The sequence below is a fragment of the Schistocerca serialis genome, chromosome 5, assembly GCF_023864345.2.
Source record: "Schistocerca serialis cubense isolate TAMUIC-IGC-003099 chromosome 5, iqSchSeri2.2, whole genome shotgun sequence".
In the NCBI taxonomy this organism is placed as follows: Eukaryota; Metazoa; Arthropoda; class Insecta; order Orthoptera; family Acrididae; genus Schistocerca; species Schistocerca serialis.
The window spans coordinates 86,718,152-86,741,721 of NC_064642.1; the positions used below are offsets into that span (position 1 = coordinate 86,718,152).

At 39.6% G+C, this 23,570-nt stretch overlaps 1 protein-coding gene across 1 annotated transcript in view; it reads left to right on the top strand.

Annotated features, from left to right (window-relative positions):
- The window catches only part of LOC126481760 (Down syndrome cell adhesion molecule-like protein Dscam2), a 723,682-nt gene extending 703,728 nt beyond the window's left edge, over positions 1-19,954 (top strand). Inside the window, exons 28-29 of the mRNA XM_050105715.1 lie at positions 17,045-17,135; positions 19,283-19,954. Coding sequence (XP_049961672.1) covers positions 17,045-17,135; positions 19,283-19,532 — 341 coding nt within the window. The 3' untranslated portion in view covers positions 19,533-19,954. The remainder of the gene's footprint in view (positions 1-17,044; positions 17,136-19,282) is intronic.
- The last annotated feature ends 3,616 nt before the right edge of the window (positions 19,955-23,570 follow it).

Below are 23,570 nucleotides of genomic sequence, written 5' to 3' on the forward strand. Positions count from 1 at the left end.
TCTGTCCAATTACATTATGTCTTCAAAAATTGGTTATTTTCATTGACATAGCGTTTAGAGAAAGGCTGAAACAGTTGAATCCAGATCTGAGTCTAAATGGATACACACCAGTTCATGTTGATCAAATGTTGGATCGGGAATCAAGACTGTGCGTCAGCATTTGTATTTAACATCTCTGCATGATAGTGGATAGAAAAATGAAAATTATACCAGTGAAACATCCAGCACCATAAGTGATGGGTGGTCTGGTCTGGCAAGCAATATGGTGAGCAATGGGTGTCAATCAGTGATGATGAAATTTCTGTCAATAAAGGAATAACTTAAATTTCTGACCTGTGTAAACAGTAGCAAGGGCTTCCTGCTCTATTTGAGAAGATCTTCTAACCTTATACAATAGGGTAATCTGTGGTGTCAGTGTATTTATGGGATAGGGCTGTCCTGATAATATGAGCAGTTGCTACTACCAGAGGCAGACCAGTGCCTACTTAAGGCAATCTTTTAAAGTCTAGGAAGCATGTTGACAGCAAGGTGACCATTCAAAATGTGCACTTATTTCAATGGGCAAGGGAATTCTTCTAGGTTTGCTATGTATTGGCCATAATAGTTGATCTTACCCAAGATGAACTTCTACGTATTTTATATTCATTGGGAGGGGGGGGGGGCAATTTATCAGTTGCCACAACATAATCCCTTATTAGTTCCAGTCCATTTGCTGAGATATGCATCAAGGAAGTCATGAAACTGGTTGCATTCAAGTCCTTTTGCTGCCATTCTCTGAAAAAAAGTTCTAGGTTGTTGGGGTGATCCCCTGGAGTTGCAGCTGTGACCAAGATAGCATCAAAGTATGTGGCACAGGTGGGAATATCTTGCAGTAACTGATCCATAAAATGCTGAAATATGCCAATGGCTGAACAGATTCTAAAAGCTGTGTGGCAAATTACCACTAAGTGAGCTGGTGATGCTACATCCAAGCAGATTTGAAAATATGCCTCTGCAAAATAATTTTTACTGAATAGTGTGCCATGACCTAATTTTGCAAAGAGTTCATCCAGGGTCATTAGAGGATAAGTTTCTGTTTCAGCTTGTGCATTTGTCATTACTTTTAAACCATTCCAAAGTCTCAAGGTACCATTGACTTTCTATACTGTGACCAAGAGAGTGGCCCATTGACTAGGAGGAACCGATATTAACAGATCTTCATAACTGAATCTGTTCAGCTCTATTTTGAGGGTGTCGTTTAGAACTGAGGATACCATGCAAGCTTCGAGGAAAGACGGGCAGCCATCGTTTTAATAGTGTCATGAGTTTCAAAGTCATTTGTATCTTTAATGTAGGTGACAAAATGTTGAGCATATCTGTCACAGAGAGTTCTTAAGGCAGTGCAAGGCCCTTTGGATTGCATGGTGTGCACTATTTGATGAACCATAAACCCAAAAGTGTGGAATAAGCCTATCCCGAAAACATTGTTCACACTGGGGTCAGCTACCACCAGAAATTTTCTGGAAAAATGACTTGACTCTAAGCAAGCAAAACTGGAAACTTTTCTAATGAACAGGGTGAGCAGTCTTCAACTGTTTGCTGATGATGCTGTGGTATCTGGGAAGGTGTCATTGCTGAATTATTGTAGAAGGATACAAGATCATTTAGACAAAATTTATAGTTGGTGTAATGAATAGCAGCTTGCCCTAAATGTAGAAAAATGTAATTTAATGCAGATGAGTAGGAAAAACACTTCCATATGTTTGAATACAGCATTATTAGTGGCTGCTTGACACAGTCACATCAATTGACTTCAGTTTATTGGGAGAATTCTAGGGAAGTTTAACATGTCTGTAAAGGAGAGCACTGTTGTAACCTGTTCTTGAGTAGTGCCCAAGTGTTTGGGATCCACACCAGGTCAGATTAAAAGAAGACATTGAGGCAATTCAGAGATGTGCTGCTAGATCTCTTACAGGTAGGTTCGACCACTGTACTGGTATTATGGAAATGCTCCATGAAATTAAATAGCAATCCCTCGAGGGAAGGCAATGTTATTTTCATGAAACACTATTGAGGGACTTTAATAAGAATCCACAATCCTCTGGCCATCCCCATGATCCTCACAAAGCTGATTGCAGAACGATTCTACTGTTGCCATCATACATTTGACATGAAGATGATGAAGATATATGAGAGACTAGGGCTCGTACGGAGGCATATAGACATTTGTTTTTCCCTTGCTTTAGTTATGAGTGGAGCAGTACAGGAAACAACTAGTAGTGATACAAGGTATCCTCTACTGTGCACCATATGGTGGCTTGTGGAGTAAGTATGAAGATGTAGATGACAACCATAGGCCCAAAGGTTTGTCTCAGCTGCCTGAAAAAGTGGTGACTCTAACTTGGGTAGATTGGGTTAGTAAGACACATACACTCCAGTGAACAACAGGAACCTCACAGGGTGTTCGCCAAAGAACACATCTAAGTACATTTGCTGTGCTCTGCTCTGAGAAGCGTGCACTTCCATAGAGTGATCGCTCACTTGGTTTACTTCAGCAGGTTGGGGCATATCTGCAGCACAACTGTTAAAGCATACCTGTTGCAAGGGCCTGATTGATGCACTCTGTTGCCACTCGTATAGTTTTTCCGGGGTCTTCTGAACCGTGGAGCCGATGAAGCCTACTCCAGAGGTGGTGTAATGTTCTGCACAACTTGTCCCAGAGAGCTGAATGCCACAGTGTCTTCTTCCATCCTAAACAAACTTTGGGCTTGGCTATTTGTATTGCTTCCATCAGAGAAGGATCTGATTTCCTCAATACATGGTTTCTCATTTCTGAGGTGGGCTTAATCTGCACTGTAATGTTCCTGATTAAAGAATCCACTTAGTTCTATCTGCATGAACATCTGAAATTGCAATTGATACTTAATCCAGGTAGGTCAGCATCCCAGTCCACATAAGATTGATTGGGGTCCTTTTTTGCTGCCAGTATTCTGACCTGCCTGAAATGTTTTTTGTCAAAAAATGTTCATGTTGTTATAATAGAGGGAAACATTCCACGTAGGAAAAATATATCAAAAAACAAAGATGTAGTGACTTACCAAATGAAAGTGCTGGCAGGTCGACAGACACACAAACAAACACAAACATCAAGCTTTCGCAACAAACTGTTGCCTCATCAGGAAAGAGGGAAGGAGAGGGAAAGACGAAAGTATGTGGGTTTTAAGGGAGAGGGTAAGGAGTCATTCCAATCCCGGGAGCGGAAAGACACCTTGTTTGTGTGTCTGTCGACCTGCCAGCACTTTCATTTCTTTGTTTTTTGATATATTTTTCCTACGTGGAATGTCTCCCTCTATTATAACCATATCATTAATTTGAACCCAACAATTACGTTTATTATTGTCGCTGTTGCATTTCGAAATCTTTCCTGTCGTCTTATTTTCTCTTTCTGTTTTTACCAGTAGTCTCACTTTGTATTCACCTTCCCCTTTTTACCATAATACAATTTTATCCCGCCTAGATATACCCAATAATACGTAACCCACTTACAAACCATAACCAAAAAAATTTAAATTTTTATTTTCTGCTTTCAACACTACCGCTGCTAACCGTTTCTAGTTCAATAACAGCTGCTTTCACGGATTTAACAACCATTTCGGCTAGTTCTAATTACTTTCACTTTATTTCCACTTCCGTTTTTCGCACATCACTGATCATTTTTAGCCGCTCCCCACAGGTTTTAACGTCATTATTTCTTCGTCAGACTATTGTTAACCCCATTTTCGTAATCTTTCACCACAACACCACTCCTTTTAATACATTTACACGATTTTTTTGAAATTTTCTCGAATTTCTCCGTCCTTTTACGTGTTTTAGCGGCAACACAACCACCTAACCTTCATGCACATCGCTGTCTACCAACCCAAGTTCACCACAGGATCAACTTAACCATCACTTTTTCGCCTTTTTTCATACCAGATCTCCAGTTACTTTCTAGTTCACCCTTATCTCTCCCCATATATTTTTATCTTTCATTTCCATTTCAACCTCATGTTACACTTTCCACCTTCTAATATCATGTCACCCTCACAACACCCCCACAACGACCCCATTAAGTTTTATTTACATTCCATCCGCAAACATGCCTTCACCCTAGCCAGATTACGCTCGCATATTTTATTTTCTCAGGCTTGTCTGACATTTGGCATAACCCCCAAAGGCCTCACACTTAAAGTTCCCATCTCTGGCTGCAACCCTTCTTTCCATCAGTCCCTATACCAGTTCCAAACTGAACAATCCATTGCCCTCACCCACCTAATCCTTCACCTACACATCAACTCAGCCAATGAACACACCCGTCAACTCCTATCCTTAATAAAAGTCCTCAATCTTTCCTCTCCCACATCCAAACCGGCCATTCAGAGCATCCTCCTACAGGCCAACAGCAAATTAGAACAACATGCCACCCTTCACCTCAAAAAACTATCCAATCTCCTGGTTTCCCACCTCCGGAAAGGCAACTCACTCACCCTTCAAAATTTTTCCACCAAACCTCAACCACCTCTCATTGCACACAAACCCAGTCTCTCCCATCTACTCAGTCTCCCACTTCCAGCTCCACTCCCTCCAAAACCTCAAAATTCCAATCAACACAATCTGGCACCACAACACCCTAATTCAGTAGTTAACCTTTCCTCCAAACCTCTCTCCCAATCCGAAACCTCTGTCCTATCCAAAGGCCTCACCTTCATCCCCACTCCCAGATTCAACCAAACAGCCCTCGTCAAAGATTTACTGTCCTACACTCGTACTCTCTGCTGGAAATATCACTTTGCCACGATGAAAAATGATCCTAATCCTACCCCTAATGATCCAACTCCCCAAGACACTATCCAAATTGAACCCTGCCTGGAACAGTTCCGTCCTCCGTCACAGCGGGACCCACCTCCTCTTCCTCAAAATCACCCTCTCCAAACCTTCCAGGAATTTCTGACTTCCAGCCTTGCCTCTCAATCATTCTTAAAAAACCTTAATCCTACTCCCAACATCACCACTGCTGAAGCCCAGGCTATCCGTGATCTGAAGGCTGACCGGTCCATCGTCATTCTTCCGGCGGACAAGGGTTCCACGACCGTGGTACTTGATCGTCGGGAGTATGTGGCTGAGGGACTGCGTCAGCTTTCAGACAACACCACATACAAAGTTTGCCAAGGTAATCCCATTTCTGATGTCCAGGCAGAGCTTCAAGGAATCCTCAGAACCTTAGGCACCCTACAAAACCTTTCACCTGACTCCATCCACCTCCTGACCCCACCGACACCCCGCACCCCTACCTTCTACCTTCTTCCTAAAATTCACAAACCCAATCATCCCGGCCGCCCCATTGTAGCTGGTTACCAAGCCCCCACAGAACGTATCTCTGCCTACGTAGATCAACACCTTCAACCCATTACGTGCAGTCTCCCATCCTTCATCAAAGACACCAACCACTTTCTCGAACGCCTGGAATCCTTACCCAATCCGTTACCCCCAGAAACCATCCTTGTAACCATTGATGCCACTTCCTTATACACAAATATCCCGCACGTCCAGGGCCTCGCTGCGATGGAGCACTTCCTTTCACGCCGATCACCTGCCACCCTACCTAAAACCTCTTTCCTCATTACCTTAGCCAGCTTCATCCTGACCCACAACTTCTTCACTTTTGAAGGCCAGACATACCAACAATTAAAGGGAACAGCCATGGGTACCAGGATGGCCCCTTCGTATGGCAACCTATTCATGGGTCGCTTAGAGGAAGCCTTCTTGCTTACTCAGGCCTGCCAACCCAAAGTTTGGTACAGATTTATTGATGACATCTTCATGATCTGGACTCACAGTGAAGAAGAACTCCAGAATTTCCTCTCCAACCTCAACTCCTTTGGTTCCATCAGATTCACCTGGTCCTACTCCAAATCCCATGCCACTTTCCTTGATGTTGACCTCCACCTGTCCAATGGCCAGTTTCACACGTCCGTCCACATCAAACCCACCAACAAGCAACAGTACCTCCATTACGACAGCTGCCACCCATTCCACATCAAACGGTCCCTTCCCTACAGCCTAGGTCTTCGTGGCAAACGAATCTGCTCCAGTCCGGAATCCCTGAAGCATTACACCAACAAACTGACAACAGCTTTCGCATCCCGCAACTACCCTCCCGACCTGGTACAGAAGCAAATAATCAGAGCCACTTCCTCATCCTCTCAAACCCAGAACCTCCCACAGAAGAACCACAAAAGTGCCCCACTTGTGACAGGATACTTTCCAGGACTGGATCAGATTCTGAATGTGGCTCTCCAGCAGGGATACGACTTCCTCAAATCCTGCCCTGAAATGAGATCCATCCTTCATGAAATCCTCCCCACTCCACCAAGAGTGTCTTTCCGCCGTCCACATAATCTTCGTAACCTCTTGGTTCATCCCTATGAAATCCCCAAACCACTTTCCCTACCCTCTGGCTCCTACCCTTGTAACGGCCCCCAGTGTAAAACCTGTCCCATGCACCCTCCCACCACCACCTACTCCAGTCCTGTAACCCGGAAGGTGTACACGATCAAAGGCAGAGCCACGTGTGAAAGCACCCACGTGATCTACCAACTGACCTGCCTACACTGTGACGCATTCTTTGTGGGAATGACCAGCAACAAACTGTCCATTCGCATGAATGGACACAGGCAGACAGTGTTTGTTGGTAATGAGGATCACCCTGTGGCTCAACATGCCTTGGTGCACGGCCAGCACATCTTGGCACAGTGTTACACTGTCCGGGTTATCTGGATACTTCCCACTAACACCAACCTATCCGAACTCCGGAGATGGGAACTTGCTCTTCAACACATCCTCTCTTCCCGTTATCCACCAGGCCTCAATCTCCGCTAATTTCAAGTTGCCGCCACTCATACCTCACCTGTCATTCAACAACATCTTTGCCTCTGCCTCGACTGACATCTCTGCTCAAACTCTTTGTCTTTAAATATGTCTGCTTGTGTCTGTATATGTGTGGATGGATATGTGTGTGTGTGCGAGTGTATACCCGTCCTTTTTCCCCCCTAAGGTAAGTCTTTCCGCTCCCGGGATTGGAATGACTCCTTACCCTCTCCCTTAAAACCCACATCCTTTCGTCTTTCCCTCTCCTTCCCACTTTCCTGATGAGGCAACAGTTTGTTGCGAAAGCTTGAATTTTGTGTGTATGTTTGTGTTTGTTTGTGTGTCTGTCGACCTGCCAGCACTTTCATTTGGTAAGTCACTACATCTTTGTTTTTTGATATAATGTTCATGTTGTAAAAGACATAAACAAATCAAGTTCCACCAGATTTGTTAATGGCTCCAATGTCTACATGAGGTGATACAGTTTGAAAGTGTCGGGCAATAACATAGACTATTGTCTTTTCAAATTGGAAATTGGACAAGCCAGAAAAAAAATGCAATTGTCGACAGTAATCATCCCATTATTCATAATGTTCATTAAATGTTGGAAAAACCATAGACATTGGTGAGGTTAGAGATGGTCCTGCTACATTTGTTAATGCTTGGACCACCTGCAGTATAGCTATCATTAGCTGCTGATAATCCTGTGTGCTATGCTTTAGTAATTCTTGTAAGTGTTCAACCTGCACTCTCACCAAATTACAAAAATGTTGAATGTCCGCATGCATGTGTCGTGGCTCGCACCTGTATTGCCACTTTTGTAAAAGTTGATCTATACTAACAACCAACGGGTACTTGTCCTGGTTTATTCACTACAAGAGATACATGTAGGTTGCTGCTTGTAAACATTGCAAGCTATCTCAAGCCTGTATTACAAAGCAAAATCCAGTCTGCACCATATGGGAGTTCTGCCTATGGCAATACTGCCCATAATATAAACATCTTAACCATACCAATAGCACTCTTGTTTCGCACTCAGCAAACCACATCACGGCTGACTCAGGCTCACCTTGGGCTTGCTTTCATGTCAGATTTTGGTATGATCTCATGATTATAAGCTCCCTGGAATTAGTGAATGATGTTAGGTGAGCAATTTTGGCTGGTGCCACTAGAAGAATAACAATTAGTAACCTTGATATCCCTTCACCCTTACAACTGGTGAGTCACCATCATCCTGACATTTGAATCAGATGACCTCTGTTTTTAACTTTACCCAAACTATCCATCTCTTTCTCCTGAGGAAGGATCTAATAGTTATTAAAGCTAGGAAGTGTCTTGAGTGTTAATATGTGTCTATTGGCACTATCAAATATTTTGCCCCCTGAAATAACATACTAGCCAGCAATTTATCATTTCCCACTCATTTGTTCATCTGTTGAAAAAATGCTGGGAAATCCTTTCCAAAGATGTGTTATGTCTTTTATTGGTCGTTTCTCCATTGGAGTTTAGATAAACTGTCTCGTAATTTTGTAATGTTGTTGCTTCTGTTGCTATAGGGACAAAAAGCATTTCTTTATTGTGTCCCTCATATCTTGCTACAGTTAGAGATTCAGGGTGTTTAAAAAAAAATGACCTGATTTTGGATGGTAATAATTATGGAACTTGGGATATGCTGGCAAGGAAATGTGTATTGTGTGAATGAGCATGACCTAAAGTTCCACAAAATCGCCATTAGATGTCAGTCAGTGCTGCTTCTCAGTTTTCAGACAGCTAGAAGTAAGATGGCACCAACTCAACAGAAGGAGTTTTGTGTGCTGCAGTTTACAAAGTCAGTGATTTTTTTCCAGTGTGCTTTTCTTTGGTGTTTTGGCATTGATCCATCTGCTCCAGAAAACATTTGTCATTAGTTTCACCAATTTGAAGAGATAGAATGCTTGCACACAGGTAAGAGTCCAGGTCGACCTCCCACTTCTGATGACGTGGTTAAAAGAATTCAGCAAATTTTCGAGCTGAGTTCACGAAAGTCTACTCATCGTGCAAGCAGCAATGCCTCATATGGTTGTCTGGCAATTATTAAGATGTCTTATAGTCTATAAAAAATACAGACTGTAATTAGTGCAAGCTCTTTAGGTCAGTGAGAAAAGGAAATTGGTTGACTTCAGCAATGTTCTGTTAGAGGAAATGGAAGACTGTTATTTTTCAGTGATGAAGCAACTTTATTGAGCATAAAAAAGACTCACCTAAAGTGAACATTTTTTGTGCCATTTCTTGTGTAAAAGTATATGGTCCCTTCTTCCTTGAGGAAAACACAGTGACTGGAATGAGCTATCTTCAAATGCTACAGAATCAGCTTTTTCCACAACTTCAGTAGGACTCCAATGACTTCATTTTCCAACAGGATGGAGCTCCAACACACTGGCTCAACAACACGCATCAGTTTCTCAATGACACACTGCCTCAACACTGGAAAGGGCACAGTGGACCCTGAGACACTCCCCTACATACCTTACCTCCAAGATCGCCAGACATGACCCCCTTGATTTTTTCTTTTGGAAATATGTGAAGAAAACTGTGTTCATTTTGTCTTTACCTCATGACATAGAAATAGTGAAGAACAGACTAACAGCTGCCTTTGATGGGATAGGTGTTGTTAGCAACTGGATTGGAATAGGTGGTGGTGGGAGGATGTATGGGACAGATCTTGCATCTAGGTCGATTACAGGGGTATGAGCAACGAGGTAAGGGATTGGGAGCAGAGGTTGTGTAAGGATGGACAAGTACATTGTGTAAGTTCGGTGGACGTCGGATAGAATACCATTGCGGAAGGGGTGGGCAGGACAGTATTGTTTGCCTAGGCTTTGACTACTTATAATCATGCCTGGGAATGGGGGACATGCTAAACGTAATCTTTCCCATCCTCCCTAAGTGGGTATTGCCCCCCCCCCCCCCAAATCTTTAAAATATCCCAGCTCATCTTTACACCCCACCCACCCTTAACCCCGTGCCACATAAGTCATACCACTATGGAAAACCCATACTCAAGATCTGTCTGATGTTCCCATCCAGCACATCCTTAGTCAGTCGTATCATGGACATATCCTATCCTATTAATGGCAGGTCCACCTTGGACAGGTGTCATATCATATACCAGCCCTGCTGTGTTTTGTGAGGGAATGGCCACCAACCATCTGCCCATCTGAACAAAGGGCCACTGTCTACCTGTGGTCAAGATTGTGTTGATACCAAGTGGCAGAAGAACCAGCTGAGCACTACATGCTTGCTTTCAGTTCCTGCTTCACAACCTATGCTGTCAGGATCCTTGCTTCCAACACCCGATTCTAGGAATTAGGTATACACAAATTGTCTTCATCACATATTATTTTATCCCATAGTCCTATTCTCAGTCTGCACTTGTCACATACCCAGAACCTCTCCTAGCCCATAACCCTAAATTCATTCATCTTGCTCTAACACATTTCTCTCCACAGTGTGCAACTCCCCTTTCCTACAGCCAGAATGAACCTCCGATGCCACATTCCTATATCTCGTACACCTGCTGCCTTTTCCATGTAGCTTTCAGCCACTCTTCCCCATCCCTCTCTCGTGCTCTCCATTTCTTTTGTCCCCTAATACATACCGCCTGACACTGTCCCCACACCCCAGTTGAGCTGCAGTGGTGGTGCAGTTTACTGAGTGGGGGCAATGTAGTTGTGTGTGTGTGTGTGTGTGTGTGTGTGTGTGTGTGTGTGTGTATTCTGTTAGCTCTGAAGGAGAAAGCTAGCAATGTACTCCACCTTTATTTATGTGCCTGTGGACAAGTCAACTAGAAGATTAATTGATGTGTTCACTTCTGCTGTTATTTATTATCTGTATCAGCTTCCCTGATTGTTATATTCTTTTGCAATCAGTAGTTGCACTACATTATTTTTTGTGGTTGCCAGATGTAGTTTCTCATGTGTCTTTTTCCAGTATATCACAAACTGATATTCAAAATTTTTTACTCTCCAAATATGTGTGGAGTAGCTACTATATCTTGTGACCAAAACTGAAATTTTTCTGTGAGAATTTATGGCTTAGATATATTGTATTATCATAGATGCAGCATATGCAAAAAGGAGGTTTGAAGGGGTGAGTGTGAGTTTCTGAACCACAGGCAGTGGTAGCAGTATTTGTACTGGAGAACACTATGGTCATCCAGAAGAGGTCTGTATTTGGTTATGTAAATTGCCACCAAGCTGAAAACAGAAGCAGAAAATAAAATAAAGAAGCAATGAATATTCATAAATGTCCTATAAATATCTTGATCCAGCTCCTAATTGCGAATCTTCTCCATGTCCACATTTTCATTGCTATTTATTTTTCCTGTGCTTTTCCTCTTTTCTTGTTGTTCACGTGACACTTTAGCAGAGAGCACTGCACAGACAAAATATTTATGAAACAACTTCTTTGTTTTAATGTTCAGTAATTTCACAGCATGCTGATGCATTAGTTCCTTACTTAGTGGTCGTATACAACCACTCACTTGTTGAAATATCTGCACCGAAAGACTAGAAAGTAGCATAGGTTACACCAATACTCAAGAAAGCAAATACGAGTAATCCTCTGAATTACAGACCAATATCACTTAGGCCTATGTAAATTTGCTGTAGGGTCTCGGAATCTGTGTCCGAACTTCATGAATTACATTGAGAAAATGATTTGTTGACAAATAGCCAACCCGAATTCAGGAAATATCGTTCTTGTGAAACAAAACTAGCTCTTTATTCTCACAATGTAATGAGTGCTAGCTACAGGGGATGTCAAACTGATTCCATATTTTTAGATTTTGACATCATTCCTCACAAGGGACTTCTACTCATATTCCATGCCTGAGGAGTATCATCTCAGTTGTGTGACTGGATTCATGATTTCCTGTCAGAAAGTTAACAGTTCCTAGTAACTAACAGAAAACATTGAGTAAAATAGAAGTAATACCTGTTGTTACTTGCAGATGATGCTGTGATTTACTGTCTTGTAAAGTCATCAGATGATCAAAACCAATTCCAAAATGAGTTAGACAAGATATCTGTATGGTGGGAAAACTGGTAGTTGACTCCAAATAATGAAAAGTGTGAAGTCATCCATATGAATACTAAAAGGAATCTGCTAAATTTCAGTTACATAACAAATCACACAAATCTAAAGGCTGTTAATTCAGCTAAATTCTTAGGGATTACAATTTCAAATAACTTAAATTGGATTGATCACAAAGATAATGTTGTTGGGAAAATGAACCAAAGACTGCAATTTATTGGCAGAACACTTAGAAAATGCACAGTTCTACAAAGAGGCTTGTCTATCCTCTTCTGGAGTATTGCTGTGTAGTGTGGATTAGATAGGATTGAAAGAGGACATTGAAAAAGTTCAAAGAAGGGCAGCACATTTTGTATTATCATGAAATAGGGGAGAGAGTGACATGGATATAACATGCAATTTAGGGTGGCAATCATTAAAACAAAGGCATTTTTCACTTAGGCAGATCTTCCCATGAAATTTCAATGATCATTGTAATAAAATAAGAGAAATTGGAGCTTGCTTGGCAAGAGTTAAGTGTTCTTTTTCCTATGTATTGTTCAAGAGTGGAACGGTAGAAAAATGTGTTGAAGATGGTTCAGTGAGCAGTCTGCCAGGCACTTAATCATGTAGATGTAGATCATGAATTTGCTCACTGAGAGACTTCTCTTGCCCTGGAAAATCAATTTGTAATGACTATCCATTTTCTAATTCATAGAGTTTATCTCTTGTTTTCAAAAATGATTCTCACTAAATACATTTATATCTGTACATTAAAGTGTCCGCCTGCTCAGCTGGGTGGTAATGTGCTCACTTCCCAGGCAAGTGGGCCTGGGTTTGATTCCCCACCGGGTTGGAGATTTTCTCCACTCGGGGACTGGATGTTGTTTTGTCCTTATCATCATTTCATCCTCAAGTCACCCAATGTGGCATCGAATGGAATAAGACTTGCACTTGGCAGCCGAACTTCCCCAGATGGGGCGTTCTGGCCAACAATACCATACGCTCCTTTCATTTTTTTGTACATTAAAGTATCTGCAAAATCCTGGAAACAACTTGAGACATGGCAATAATCTGTGCACTGAAAGGTGTCCAGCAGCATTGTGAGACATGGCAAAGTTACAGATGCAATGTAGACTGGAGACTGCCCATACGTCATGGCAGTACTTATGGTGTATAGTACTTTTCAACGACAGTGTGCCATTGGAAGGACAAGCATCATTGCTGACTGTGATGCACTCACATGATGCACAATGGCCCCTGTGCATCTGATTAAACCATCCTCTGTGACTTACAATAATGCCTCGTACTTCTGGGCAGGCAGCCTCTGGAGGTAAGAATGGCCAATGGTGGCAAGGCTAGGACTGCAACCCACCTGTCTAGAGAATCCCAAGTTTGTTCAATTAGGTTTAAATCCAGGTAGCTAGCTGGTCACTTCAGGTCTGTGGTGTCTTTATACTGGCAGTACTCTTCACCAGGTCAATCCCTTTCTGATCAGGCATTACCATCCATCGTATGGAAAAACTAAGTCCATATGCACCACATGGCATACCTTATAAGGGTGATTCACAAAGATATGCAAATATTTTAATATGTTATTCTACAAGTAAACCTAAAGAAAAAAGTTCATATAAACATAGGTCCGCAAATTTTTAGTTACGGAGTTACAGCTAGTAAAAAATTTTGCCTGGAATTTTGAAACTTCACTAATATGAAGCCACCGCAAAACTGTACGAGGTTGAAGTAAAGCACAATTTCTATTTATTTTGTTTTTGTTGATCTGGTGACTCTAATAAGACATGTAACAATATTATGAGAAGGAAAGTTGCTACTCACTATAGCTATAGCGAGGATACTGAGTCGCAGATAGGCACAACAAAAAGACTCTCACAATTATAACTTTCGCCCATTAAGGCCTTTGTCAACAATAGACACACACAACTCATTGTTAATTCCATCCTGGATTTTCCATTTTTGGTTTAATGAAACATGTCCCAGATATATATCTGCAGTAGTTTTTCAGAACATCCAGAGAAGCAAAGATGATTATACAAGTAAATTTGTTTACTTTCCATTAAGAATGCTAGTTTTCTGTATTGTTCAGTGAAAGACATAATAACAACAGTGTATTTAAGTGAAACCACATAGTAACTGTTGTAGTTTGTAGATTATTTATGAAATGGGGATGCCTTTCAAATTTAAGACAGAGGAATATGCTGATATGATGTTTATGTATGGCAAATGTGATGGTAATGCCACAGTTGCAGTTAATGAATATCATGTACATTTTCCAACTCTGAGGATTCCGATTGCACGAACCATTAATGGAGTATTTAGAATCTTTCAGGAGACAGGTTCTCTACCTAGCATTCATAATCAGTATGAGTGCTTGATACATGAAGATGGTGATGATATTATGGATGCTGTTCAACGTAGCTCGGGTATCAGTACACAACATATCTCTCAACAATTAGGCATTTCACAATCTAATTTATGGCGTACACTGAAGTACAATAATCTGTATCCTTACCATGAATTCTTGTGTGCTATGGTATTAATAAAAGCAGATTATCTGACACAGTCATATAGTTTCAGTTAACGTTATTACCATCATTTTTCCAAAATTAAATTCTCCACAACTTCTGTTGAAAACTTTGTGCAATTGTCTGAAATTTAAAAAACAAATTGGGCCAAGTAGTTAGTAAATTAAAAATTTTATGAAATTACTTCTTTGCTTCTCTGAACATTCTGGAAAACTACTGCAGATACACACATCTGGGACATGTTTTATTAGGTTCACCAGATTAATAATGACAAAATAGATGGAAATAGTGCTTTACTTTAACCTCATACTGTTTTGCAATGGCTGCATATTAGCGAAGTTGCTAAATTTCAGGCAATATCTTTTATTATCCATAAATCCATAACTAAACTATGAACTTTTTTCTTTAGTTTTGCTTGTAGACTAACATATTAAAATATTTTCATATCTTCGTGAATCACCCTGCGTACTACAGCCATCATGTGCCCCAAGGAATCACAAGCAGTACTGTGCCTGCATCTAAAATGAGGCCAGCCCAGACACAAACACTGAAGCAACATATTTGTCGCTTTCCACAATATGCAGTAGATAATGTTGTCACATAGCCCAGAGATAAATCAGGTGAGCAGATGGTATCGCTCTCCAGGCCAAACCATACCTCACTGTTCTGTGTCCATTCACAGTGGGAGTGATATCTTGTTCATTTAGCCACACGATGTCCTTGTGTGAGAGGAATGGAAATGAAGGGCTCTGAATTAAACAGAGCAACTGCTTGTGGCTAATAATACATAGCCTGATGGAAAATGTTAACACAGAGGCTTCTATAAGGTCTCTAATCAGGGCAGGTACCATGCTGGTTGGATGTCTTCTGGCACTTTGAGGCAAGACTCCTGCTGTTGAATGTGTCCTCTCTCCTGAATTTTCCTTGTAAAAGTGAAATCATACTGCATGATATGATGACATTCAACTCCCAGTCCACCTTGATCACACATAATGTCATTTAGATGTGTTCACTATGCCATCCTGCTTCCCAATGGCTTGAATCCAGTGTGTCAAAAGCATCAACAACTGGTTGGAACCAATGCACCCAAGACTCCTGCCTGACGTAACATTGCAGATATATAGAGAAGCCTCATACTGGCATGCCATGTATGCCCCACATTGTGCTGCCACAGTTTAATCACTACTCTGTCACTTTGATACACTGTTTCATGTAATCTCAAAGGCCTCTTTTCTTATGGTAAAAAGTGTGGTAAAAGATTTCTACTTGTCCATTTTAGGATCCCCTCAACATCAGATTTGCACTGAATTGCTGATCACTCTTCTATTACTAATGGTTATTTTTAGTAGTTTTTATCTTTAATTTATACTGCTTGAGTGGTGCTGCTGGCACTTTTGGCTGTCTGTTCATATTCTTCCCTAAATTTATGATCAACAGTTGTTACTCATTTTTGATTTCTGAATGTGTTGATTAAAATGTCAGAAATTTATCAAATATTGAAAGCTTTCAGCCATTAATATCATATGGAATAATATTCTGGGGCAATTACACAATTAAATGTATGGTATTCATTGCATAAAAATGTGCAGCAAGAATTATATATGGCATTCATTATCAAACATGTGGTCAACTACTAGGTATACATGTAATTTAGAACTTTGTGTTTGTAAACCAGTTGTAATGGACGTAAAATGGGGGGGGGGGGGGGGGGGTTATGACATCACAAACTTGAAGCCCACATCCGCCATGTCGGTTGCCCCAAACGTGCTTTGATTGTTCAGAAACATGGAAGTGTTTTGATCAAAATATCAGCTAGCCTCATTTATGGATATAATAATAGTTCTGATTATGGTCTAAAGTGTAATGAGATAACATTCAAGCAATATTTTATTTTATTTTTGCTGTTTACTTTTACTGTAGTGGTTTTACTTCTGTTCTTTGACTGTAGATTTTCTATCAGCCCATCTCAGAAAAGTTCTTGACTCAAATGTTTTTGGATGAAAAACTGGAAACTCATCAGACATAATGAAAATATGTTTTCAGAATTTTCGGGAAGAGGACACAGGCCAAACGTTAGTTTCATCAGTCCATATTAGGGGAAAATAGTGGATTATGAAAGCAGCATTTTCAGATCATGTACTTCTCTTCTTGATCATTTAAAACATGTATTAAAAAAAAAACTTACAATAACGAGGCCAAATACATAGTATTGCTGGACCAAATGTACATTTAAAACCAGAAAAAAGTCTGAAAATGCCTTCCTGACACTGTGTTATTCACAAAACACTGTAAAATTTACTATTCAAAACAGTTGTTACCTGCACACAACAAAAAATTAGAAAAAGAAGCAGCTATGACTGTAGTCTGCTAATGTTCTGAATCATCTGACATGGTGGCTTGGCTTCAAAGCAACGTACAGTGTAAATCTGTTGTGCCATATTCCCTTGTTATGCCTCCATGCATGTACCACTTCATATTATAAACATGATCTTTTGAACACCAGGATAACTAAGAAATAATTAACTTCATTATTTAGTTATGGAACTGTTTCTTTTTCTTTGCAGATTTCATATACCATGGTGCACATTCTAGTACATCTTCTGATATATCTCCCATGTCAGAACAAAAATCACTGCCAAGGAGAGGGAGAGCGAGGTAGGCATCTTTTTGAACTAGTGTGCAAAGACTTTTTTTTTTTTTTTTTTTTTTTTTTTTTAAGAAAGTAAAAAGCAAAGAAGGCACTTGTTACCACTGCAATTAGCATTCTTTATTTTGTAATATAATGCCTCTTATTGCCTTCCTTACAACAAACAAAAAAATTGTTTCAGTGGGCACTTAACATTTTTATTTTTTGTATTGCATTTATATGAAACTGAAGAACAAAGCAAAATTTTACAAAATAATGCAGCTGTTACTAGCAAGGTGATGGTCAGCAAATGTAACTGGCTTTCATAATACGAGTTTACATCAGGAAACTTGGTCTGGTAAACTACCTTAGAAAACTGGAAGAATGGTTGAAAAGAATGTTTGCAAATAACATTGTATGAAATATATCCTCAAAATGATAGATGACTATGAGAAAAGAATTTAGCTGACTATTTTTGGTACTTGAAGGATCTTCAAAAGTAGACCAAGGCTGTCTAGTACATTTTAGATTAATAGATTTCACTTTGATTCTGGCCCAAAATTTTTGATAATTTTCTTTCAGTAGAAGGACTGTGAAGTTATTCCATCAAATGTTACTGTAAAACTGCTTAGTAATCAGCTAATTTTTCCACACAGTAATTGTTTGGGTACATTACACATTTTTTTCTTGATAGATCCATGTCATGTTGTAGAATTTGTCAAATATTTTATTACTACAAACAAAGATCATAACTGTATGGTAGTCAATAATTAAAAAGTATGCCTGACATTTTATCCTAACCTAATTTAATTATTCTTCTTTCTGTAAACAGTTCATTAACCAGTACAACTTAGGACACCAACAATTGGAATAGCTTGCTTACCTTTCACATTACAGATACACGCAACAGACCCTTCGCAAAACTGAATTAAGAAAATGGTTTCTGTACTGTTATACATTCTTTACCCAGGGACACAATATCATTCTTTTTAATTTTCTTCTACACTATTATACACATTTTTTTGAAATTCACTCTTTCTTTTTTCACCTTTCTTACTGGCATGCAGATAATCTAGTAAATACTTCACAGCAGTGAAAGTCAGCTCACACTACTGATCTCGAAGACAGTGGAACTCCATTGGATAGGTACATTAGAGCATCAAAAACTTAATACAATGTTTCACAAGTACTGTGGAAATTTATTTTTAAACAGGAATTGTTCCAGATTATTCAGTAGTTGCAGTTTCTCTAAGGCATACAAGTTCTTGTTGTTCACAGACAGGATGGATATTTCCCAGCAATAATATACTTTATGTGCAACATACTGGGTTTTTAAAGAAAATTTCAACAAATCATTGTGCAGATTCATTTCATGTAGTCATTTTAATCAAGCTTAATGAACTTGAATCTGATAAAGTACTAAATAAAGTTTAGCGAACTGAAGAAAATATACTGCAATGATGAACCTTCATGTCAGTCAAAACTGTATCCCAGTCCAGGCCTCAAACTTAGATATAAGAGTCAAAGAAAGTGGTGAAGTAAAATGTTGGTGGATAATGGATAATGAAAACTGACATTACTACAGAATATTGAATTTTATGTTTAGGATAGAAGCCAAAAAAATGAATGTACATGAAATACAGCAAAAATAACCTGCCATTTCACTTGACAGATACTTGTTTCCTTCATAAAGTTCATTTCACTCATTTCACCAGTGAATGTTGCAGTGAAGGATAATGGGAGGGCTACAGCTATAATGTAAAAATGTCAGTACCCTGTCATCGCTTACAGAATGTTTCACATTATTTATTCTTTGCATTTGGTAATCCAGCAATGAACATAAAAAGTTTCAGTTAAAAAATATACATCAGTCCTTGGAATAATACTTTTTGCCTGCTTGACAATTTCTGCATGTGCAATGCACTATTTGTAGAATAGTAATAGAATTTTGACACTTTTTAGAAATTCATTTGAAAACTGAGTTGTGCTTGTAAAAAGATAGAAAATGACTACTTATATCAGTACCATTCTTCTTTAATTTGTGTTGGAATTTAAAATTTTCTGTAGTGAAACTCTTTCTGCAACAGTTGTTCAGAGTGCAGAAGGTAGTCAGTACTGACACATGAACATAGTGCACCCTGTTTTTATAAGTGTTGACAAGTGGCAGCAATTGCAGATGGCTTGCCCCCAGCAAAGCATCGCTCAGGACGCTGCTGCCGCCACTATCAGTTGCTGAGGCATCTTTTACTGTGAGGGATCCGAGGGAGAGGGAGACTCCGGACCGGCCTGAACTCAGTGAAGCAGAGTGCGATATTGACACACTGAAGAAACTCAAACTGGGCCTGCGGTCTTCCCTGTGGTCTCGTCCCAGTGGTAGTGCAACAACCACTCATCACAACCAGTCTGATTACTCGATTGCTGTATAACAGCGAATGGAAATGAGAGAACATTTTATATTCTGTGTTGTACATATGCATATGAACACCATGACATGTAATATATTTTCATGTTTTGAAAGATTTGGGTACTTGTTATCCAGTATTATTGTTAGAAAATATTTCTGGTTAATGACTGATATAATTTTATACTCTTGTAATGTTAACTGGTGCAATTTTATATTTACACATGGAAATGTATAAGATTTATGTGAGAACTGAACTGTCTTTGGCTCAGTAAGCGTGTGGCATGGTTTGAGTTCAAAACCCTTTTTACATTATGTAGCATTATATATTTTTGTTGTGGTTAGCAGCTCACAGCAAACCCGCAGATTGTTCTCTCAGAGAGAATGACAGTTTGTAACTGAACTGTATGGAATTACTAGGTTTATACCTGAATCTCCTCCCCCACTCCCAATCCCCCCCACCAAAAAAAAAAAAAAACATGACTTTTTAAAAGACTGACTCGCTATGTATAGTACATATTTGAAAATGTGAAGGTATGCTACTGACTCTACAGTTCAAATTCTTTATTGCAGAAAATTACAACAGACTTTTATTCAAAATTTTAATCATGGGTGTCATAAGGGTTGTAGTAAAGGTTTGAATCTTTCCAGAATATGCGTTGTAGATTCCCCTCACCTTAAACATGCAACCCCACCACCAAAAAAATAAAGCCGTATTTATATATATATTTGTAACAAATGGTGCTCAATATCTTTGTGGTTATTTGAGACTTATACTGGATCATCTGTTCAAAATTTGGTATGACATGTTTGTTTCAAATTTTCCTGGGTGTATGGTAGAACATAAATTCGCTTCTTCACCTTCTTGATCACAACTATTGCCCTAGAATATATATGCAAAAATGGTATTGTATGTGTGTGTGTGTGAGTGAGAGAGAGAGAGAGAGAGAGAGAGAGAGAGAGAGAGTGAGAGGTATGTTGACAGGAGAAATAGGGGGAGGAGGACTTCACGTCTAAATTACCAACAGAAAGACAGACAGGAGACCACAAAACCTTGCATTTGGAAGACAGTACAGGGGTCTCTTACTAGCCTGCCCACATTAAGGCACTATCATCATCAAGTCATACTTTACCTAAGCCAAAAAGTATTTTTTGTACACTCTGGTTGTTTTATTTTCACACTACAAAATATTAGAAACAGACAGTCTGGATAATAAACTGTATATCAACAGCATGCTAATTTTATTAAGTTTATGACTATTGGTCACTTTTTCCATACCATCATAAGAGTCATTGTGAATAAGTTCTCAAAGAGTTAAAATATTAAGCTGATGTGCCTATAAAAATTGTAAACAGGTGTAAAAAGTGATGAGGGGCAGCTTCTGTTGACAAAATAAAAAGCAAATGTTAAATTCTTCACCCTGCAGCATAAATACAAAATAGCTCCACTAGCCAATACATCATACTATCAAGTATTTATAAGTCAGCTCACATACTAACAAATGTAAAATGATTTTTTTATATATATAATTTACTGTCCGAAGAGTGATGTGCTTGCTTATTACTGCCAAAGAAATCTTTCAAATATTACTATGTAATAAATTGTGCCACATGGAAATTCTCATCCTGTAAAAGCCAATCATTTTCATGTAAATATTGTGATACTGAGGAGGCAAATAATTTTATTAATGTATCATTCAAAATTGAGGCAAATTGATATTTACCAGTCTAAAGATCACAGTTTTCTACAAATTTTCTTGCTCATGTTCTTAAAACTAATGTGTAACAAAAGTCCAGGTCTGATGTACTACAAATTGAGGACCAACAGGGTGTCCAAATCTTAGTACTCCACATAAAACTATACAGTATTCCTGTGACCCATGTGTTTTATCCAGTTAAAATCTATTATACAGTCACTTGTAAAAAATGAAACAATGAAAACTTTTCTATGTACGTTATATGTTTTTGGAATAAAAGATGTACTTTCAATGCAATTTGACAATGTTTTTTTCCTCAGCAATTGGAAAGGCTCTCTTCATATTTCCTTTCATAGTGAAAGTACATATTTCCTCGTCAAATTACAATGATCAAAACAACACTTCCCAATGGTCAGCCAACTCCAATTACTTTTCTGGTGAATGTAACACAATCCAATCCCATTAATGTGACCACAGCCTATGTTTGACCTCAGTCTGCAACAAACACTCTCAAACAAGAGGTGGCAGCATTAGCAGTGGAGGGTATGTCAGGGTGTGCAGAAAAAAATTCAGTCGTCGTAATGTGGAAATGGAGTGATTTATCTGACATTGAAAAGGACGGCATCATTGGCTTTTGAGCCAATCAAAGCATTTCTGAATGGCTAAGTTTGTAAGCTGTTCACATGCTGTTGTGGTTACAGTATACTGTGTGTGGCAAAATAGCACAATCCAAAACTGGCAACGAGGTATCCTGGTGCACCACAGGCCTTAGACGACAGGTTGAAGATGAATGTGGAGATGTGTAGGGGCAAATAGGTGTGAAACTGCTGGACAACTAACATTCAAATGAACCAAGGGGTTACCAACAGTCTCCCCTCAACAACTGCTCAACAAATGATGGTGCATATGCACCTGTGAAGCAGGTGACTGGTTCATGCACCCATGCTGACTGCTGCCCATCAGCAACAAAGGATGGAATTCACAGGCCAATACACAAATGGACATCCAATGGGTGGTGAAGGTGGCCTTTACAGATGAATCAAGGTTTTATGGACAGATGACCATAGCATGTACACATTAAATATCTGAAAGCAAAAACCCTGCAACAATTTTCAGAAGGGTTCAGGCCAGAGGGCATTCTCTGGGTGATCCTGTCATTCTGGAAGGCACAGTGGATCAACAAAAGTATGCATCTATCCTTGGGGACCATGTCCACCCCTATATGCAGTTTATTTTGTCTACCAGCAGGACCATGTAATGTGTCACACAGCTTGCAGTGTACATGCATGTTTGAAGAGCACCAAGAGGAGTTTACCATACTCCCCCCCCGCCCAGCAAACTCATCTCATTTATACCCAATTGAGAATCTGTTGGACTGCCTCAATCAGGCTGTTCATGCCATGGATATTCAATCAAGAAATCTAGTGCAGCTTAGGTCCACATTCCTAATGGTACCTTCCAGAACCTCATTGGCTGCCCTCATGCCCATCTCACAGAGGTCCACACTGCAAAAGATTGTTATTCAGTCATTTGACAGGTGGTCATCTTAGTTTGACTGCGCAGTGTATTTTAAACATCACTACACATCCCAATGGCCATGCCATCATTACCAGATGGATTATGTATTTTTACTTGTGACATGCATATGTGTCATCTATTTGGCAACTGCTGATGTGTCATCTCACATCTGTATCAGTATGTAATGACTGTAGTAGGGACGACAAATGGTAGACTTTGGTTTATCGGGAGAATTTTAGGAAAGTATAGTTCATCTGTAAAAGAGATTGCATAGAGGACATTAGCTGTAACCCATTATTGTGCATTGTTTGAGTGTTTGGGGCCCACACACCAGGCTGTATTAAAGGAAGACACTGCAGCAAGTCAGAGGTGGGCTGCTAGATTTGTTATCAGTAGGTTTGAACAACATGCAAGTATTGTGGAGATGCCTCAGGATCTCAAATGGGAAGCACTGGAGGGAAGGCGATGTTCTTTTCAAGGAACACTACTGAGAAAATTTAGAGAACTGGCATTTAAGGCTGACTGCAGAATGATTCTACTGCCCAAATGTACATTTCATGTAAGAACCATGAAGATAAGATTAGAGAGATTAAGGCTCTTCTGGAGATATTCAAACAGTCATTTTTCCTGCACTTTGCGAATGGAATAGGAAAGGAAATGACTAGTAGTGGTACAGGGTATCTTCTGCCAAGCACCATGTAGTGGCTTGCAGAATATGTAGATGTAGATGTAGAAATGTGCAGGAATACATTTTTGTAGCATTCCACATGTTTGTGACTACACATTTTCATTGTATATGAAATATTTGTTACATGAAGTATTCGATAACTTTAATAGGCTTTTATCAC